Raw genomic sequence first — 6,000 nt, forward strand, 5'->3', positions numbered from 1 at the left:
CATACATTGTTTCCTGACTGCCCATGCTGTTTAGTGTCAGTTTGTAAAATATACTGTAGGCAAAGGTGGAAGTAATGTTATGAATCCCTGAATAACGTGATCGGTTAGGCTGGACTAAAGTCATCGATATCTCAAAGTTGCGTCACAACCATTCACTCCCGTCCCGTGTACAAAAAATGGCGGCACATCCGGTATGCCATGGGTCATTCAATAGTTCCACACATCGGGGGAATGAATGAATATCTCAGGTGTTATCATAAGACTTTTCTACATGACTTATGGTCGTGTGCATAATAATGCATTTTCAGTGAGTAATATATGTATGTGGCAATGCAGTTTATAGTAATTTTCATTGAGTATTTACTGTAAGTAGAAATACGATCACTGCTGTCAGTCCCGTAGTAAACCAGGGACCGCAGCAGCAGAGCGCGGGTTTGTTTGGAACTATTGAGACTACCACTAACCACGTGACCGCTCTAGCAGCGAAGTCAAAGGCTGACGCAACTTTGAAAAATCGATGGCTTTGAGCTGGACCAATGATTTCAGAGTTAGCGCCCGTTGCAATGCAAGTGTTGGAAAGGAATCCCAATCATGAGTGACCAGACTCGTGAATGATTTTTGTGTACTAGGCCATCCAAATATCTTTGGTAGACATATTGTAAAATCTGATAAAAAAAGATATACAATACAACTTGTCATGGATGTGTTTGCTGCTAATTAGATTTGGCTATTGGAAGTGTGCTGACTGACATGTCTGCTACCTCCACAGTGCCCAGCAGAGAAGCGCTCAGAAGGTCGGAGGAGGGAAGAAAGCTACTGGAAATCAGGTGTGTGCCCCAATCACAGTGCCACCCACAGGCTGGGAGGGTTCATGCACGCAAACTACTGCAGACAGTCGCTGTGAGGCCAGATCCATGCTCACCTGCTGCGTTCTTTATGAGGCTCGTTGACCACTTTTGCACTGCTGCGTTCCTCGTAGAGGATTGGCCGAAAATAAGCAAAGGAAACTGATCCTAAATCAGCGTTCTGTGAAGGAACTCATGCATGCTTGTCCTTTTCAGGAAAAATGCAAGAAGGCAGTCAACAGACACACAGACATACAGACACACAGACACACAAAGTCCTAGCCACACACACATGCACACTGAGACACACACACTTCCATAAAGTCCTAGCCCCCAGGCCACACATCCACTAATGTACCTCCTGCTTACACACACACACAGAGTCAGACACACACCCACACACACACATAGACACTGAGACACACACACTTCCATAAAGTCCTAGCCCCCAGGCCACACATCCACTAATGTACCTCCTGCTTACGCAACTCCAGAGCAGCTCTGCTCCAAGTTAGCGTGACATCACCCGTGGCTTATCGTCGTAGTAACAGTGTCTTGGACACGAGCCAGGCCCCTCTGAGTGTATCTCCACTCACTCACTCCCCCATGTGCTGCGCTGGGCGCCATGACGACCCCAGTGGCTGGCAGTAATGAGGACATCATCCCAAAGCCAGTTCACTCCTCCTGTTGCCATGACTACTATCTCTTGTCTCTGCCTCACTCCTCGCTGCTGGTGAACTCAGCGTGACCCTATTTTTAACTTTAAGCTGTTTATTTCTTTGTTTATTTGTTGATATTTGTTCTTCTGCTGTCACTCCTGAATTTGTATTTTTGTTTTGAAACAAAAACAACTGTACAACTGCTTTCACTCCTCTTGCTTACTTACTTACTGTACTTACTTACTCCTCTTTTTACTTGCTGTGTCCTTTAACTCTTGTTAAGTTCTATTGTGTTATATTCTGGCCTGTTCTTACGCTGTTTCTCTTCTTTCTGTCTTTCTTTTTCTTTTTTTCTCTTTCTCTCTTTCTCCCTGTCTCTCTCTCTTTTCTTTCTCTTTTTTTCTTTCTCTTGTACTTCTCTTCTCGCATTTGTTTTGTTCATAAACCTTCAACTTCAAAGCAAGATGAGATAATGGTGAGTAACCTGTGTGTGTGTGTGTGTGTGCGTGAAAGAGAGAGAGAGAGAGAGAGAGAGAGAGAGCGAATAAGTGCATTGTCATTAATCTGCACTCATTCATCTGGATAGACAGGTGGTGTTGCTGCTTTTAGGCCTCATCTGTGAGAGTATTACCGTCTGCACTTAGCTTGAACAAAAAAAACACACATACGCACACAGACCCTGTCTCCCTGTCGCTATGTTAATCCATTATCAAATGTTGAAGACACAAGGGTGTACTCTGTTAGTCTGTCCAATTCAGGCACAGACAAGACAGCCATGAAGTTCTTTCAGGACCAGAGCACAGATTGTTCCCAGCTGTGTGTGTGTGTGTGTGTGTGTGTGTGTGTGTGTGTGTGTGTGTGTGTGTGTGTGTGTGTGTGTGTGCGTGTGTGCGTTCCTTGCTCATCATCTGTCTCTCTCTCTGTCACACACACACACATAAAACACACATTACACACATTGCATAAAATCATGCTCAGGCACCGAAACACCTGAATACACATACACAAGCACACACACATATGCAGACTCACATATACACACTTATTATACACACATGCATTATTGCATACATAAACACACACACACACAGAAAGAATGTGAAAGATGTTTATATTCTGCTCACTTCAGTTTGTGAGAGTGGTTGTACCACATTAACACTATGGTTCTCCTCATCTAATCACACACGTGTGTGTGTGTGTGTGTGTGTGTGTGTGTGTGTGTGGGCGCACACGCTGTGAGGTCAGTGTTTCGGCGGCTACAGCACTCAGTCACACAGATAATGGGCACAGCTTAGTGTGTTTGCACATGTTATCACCATAGAGAGATCCCTCCCCTTCCCCTCTCTCTCTCTCTCTCTCTCTCTCTCTCTCTCTCTCTCTCTCTCTCTCTCTCCCTCTGTCCCCCTCTCTGTCCCCCTCCTGCACTGGTGCTGGGCAGCTGTAATCTGTGCTGATGGATGGGTTAGGGTGCTGGGCCTGGCCCTGACCCTGATGGATGACCCGCGCTGGCCGTGTGCTGACAGGGCTCTAATGGTCCAGAGGTGCGGGGCTCCTCTCCTCCTGCTGCTCAGCGTGGCGCCGTTAGCACACACATACACACACACACAGATGCGCGCGCACACACACCCACACACACACACCGAGGCAGACACACACGTACACGTACATGTACACACACACATTCATTCACTCACACAGACACACACACACACACACACACACACATACACACATACATGCGCATGCACACGCACACACACAAACAAATATGCATACACACAAACGCGCATACCGGTATGCACACACACACACACACACACACACACACACACACACACACACACACACACACACACACAGGGGAACTCAGGAGAAGGGCTGGGTGAGGAAGGAATCTTCAGCCAGGAGAGGAGAGGGACTGAATGAGACAGTGAATCATCCTGGAACAGAGAGGAATAAAGAAGAGAGGAGGAGAGGAGAGGAGAGGAGAGAATTTAACTAACCTGAACACCCTTAACTGAACCATATGAAGGACGCCTTAAAAGGCTAAGTAGCACCAGAGTCTGAGAGGAGAGAGAGAAGAGAAGGAAGAGAGGAGAAAATAATAAAGGGAAGAGAAAAAAAAGTCAGACAGTAGAAAATGAAGGGAAAGAGAAGAGGAGAGAAGAGAAGAGAATGAAGGGAAAGAGAAAAAGAGAGAAAGAAAAGGAGAAGAGAAGAGAAGAGGGGTGCAGTGAACTTAGTTACTTTTATTTTCTTATATTTGACCAACTCCCTCAGTCACATGCCAATCGCCCCACAGCAACATGACCTTTACCACGAATTTGTGCTTCCTGTGTGTGTGTGTGTGTGTGTGTGTGTGTGTGTGTGTGTGTGTGTGTGTGTTTGTGTGTGAGCATAACAAGGGCAACTCGGATGTATAATTGCCCCAGGCCCACCGTGTCAGTAAACTCTAACAGCCACCCAGGGTTGGGGTCAGAGGTCGTATTGGGTAGTCTAAACACACAGAGCCCCTACACTTCCTGTAGCCGTGGCGATACACTGACCAGCAGGCCCCTCCTCTCTATAGAACTACCACACACAGCTGAACTGCATCTCGCACACATACAAGTGTAGGAAGCAGTGTCGACCTCTGGCCACTAGGGGCAGATGTCAGTCATTCATGGTCCCAGCATCTGTGTAATACATATGAAAGTGATCTTTGAGTGTGTGTGTGATATTTGAGTGTGTGTGTGTGTGTGTGTGTGTGTGTGTGTGTGTGTGTGTGTGTGTGTGTGTTTCTATCTGTGAGTTTGACCCCTGTACTGTATGTGTCTCTTCTGTAGGTGATCAGGAAGGGATGGCTCACCATCAACAACATCGGCATCATGAAGGGCGGAGCCAAAGAGTACTGGTTCGTGATGACCGCCGAGTCCCTGTCCTGGTACAAGGATGATGAGGTATGTGGAATACGCGCTCACACACACACACACTCATGCATACACACACACACTCACTCACTCACTCAAGCACACACACACACACACACACTCATGCATACACATACACACACTCACTCACTCGCTCATGCATACACACACACACACACACACACACACACACACACACACACACACACACGCACACAAATATGTTTGGCTTATTTCCCCTGTTTATCAGACACCTAGCCAATCTGCAATCTGATTTCATGCTCTCGTGATGCTTCTGCTTATCGATTGGCTGGGCTGGGTGTTTGGGGGTTGGTCTTGACCCGATCCCCTCGGGCTGATGGCTCCGTCTGTGGTCACGTTCCGCCTGTTTAAAGCTGCAGTTTACGAGCTCTGACTAATGCTATGGCATCCTGTCTGCAGAACACACACACACACACACACACACACACACACACACACACACACACACACACACACACACACATTCACTCTCACACACACACCTCACACATATATGAATATAAGTACATTTGAACACACATACTCAATGCATATTTCACGTTGGGATAGTTTTCTACAGAACTGCCACATCGCTAATGGTTTTTCCACTCAACTGCATACGTGTGTGTGTGTGTGTGTGTGTGTGTTTCCAACAACAGAATAGGAATGAGTTCAGTTAGATGAGTCATGTTCTCAATCAAGTCAGTGTATTTCTGACTCTAGTTTTCTGCTGACAGCAACGTTTTTTTTTTTCTTCTTGGCCTTCATTTCCCCCCCTTGTCTGTTGAATACTTTCCTACTCAGTAAGGTTTTCCCTCGTAAATGAAGCTTGTAGAATTTGGTGGCGCCCTCACACACACACACACACTCACACTCACACACACACACACACACACACACACATTCACACACACACACACACACACAAACACACCTTCGGTTGGTTGCCCCAACATGGATCCCATATACTGTGACCTGGCACCTTGCCATTTCAAAGGTTTTACACTTCTTGAAAGGCAATAGTAAAGCAGTGTGGGAGTGCGTGCGTCTGCTGGGGCTTCCCCCGGCTATCTGGCCTCAGAGCAGTCTGCTGGTTGTTGGGGTTGACTGGCAGATAGCAGAGGACTACAGAGCATCAGGGAAATGCCCTGATTCTGAATCAGTGGCAACGGATGTTTTGGTGGAACTTTTTAAAAAGTGCTGTGGGGTGAGGCATTGTTTTCTGATGGTGTGTGTGTGTGTGTGTGTGTGCGTGTACAACTCTGTGTGTGTGTGTGTCTCTCTCTCCCTCTGTATATGTTGTGTGTGTGTGTGTGTGTGTGTGTGTGTGTGTGTGTGTGGTGAAATTGGGCTGCAGAAAGACCTAAGGGACCTTCTGTGTGTCAGACACACCAAAGCTGGCACCCACATGTGCATACCACAATCACCACCCCCTCTTTCCCTCCGACTCTTTTTCTCTCTCCCTCTCTTTCTCTCCCTCACCCCCCTCTACCTCTCTCTTTCTCTCCCTCATTCTCTCTCCATCTACCTCTCCCTCTTTTGCACCCCCTCTCTCCCTCAGCCCCC

General features: G+C 47.0%; 1 protein-coding gene across 1 annotated transcript in view; it reads left to right on the forward strand.

Moving 5' to 3' along the window:
• dnm1a (dynamin 1a) overlaps positions 1-6,000 on the forward strand; it is a 76,972-nt gene that overhangs the window by 38,601 nt on the left and 32,371 nt on the right. Inside the window, 3 exon segments of the mRNA XM_062555066.1 lie at positions 770-827; positions 1,965-1,979; positions 4,330-4,443. Of these exon segments, the coding sequence (XP_062411050.1) occupies positions 770-827; positions 1,965-1,979; positions 4,330-4,443 (187 nt within the window).

The sequence above is a fragment of the Sardina pilchardus genome, chromosome 14 (genome assembly GCF_963854185.1).
Source record: "Sardina pilchardus chromosome 14, fSarPil1.1, whole genome shotgun sequence".
Lineage (NCBI taxonomy): Eukaryota > Metazoa > Chordata > Actinopteri > Clupeiformes > Clupeidae > Sardina > Sardina pilchardus.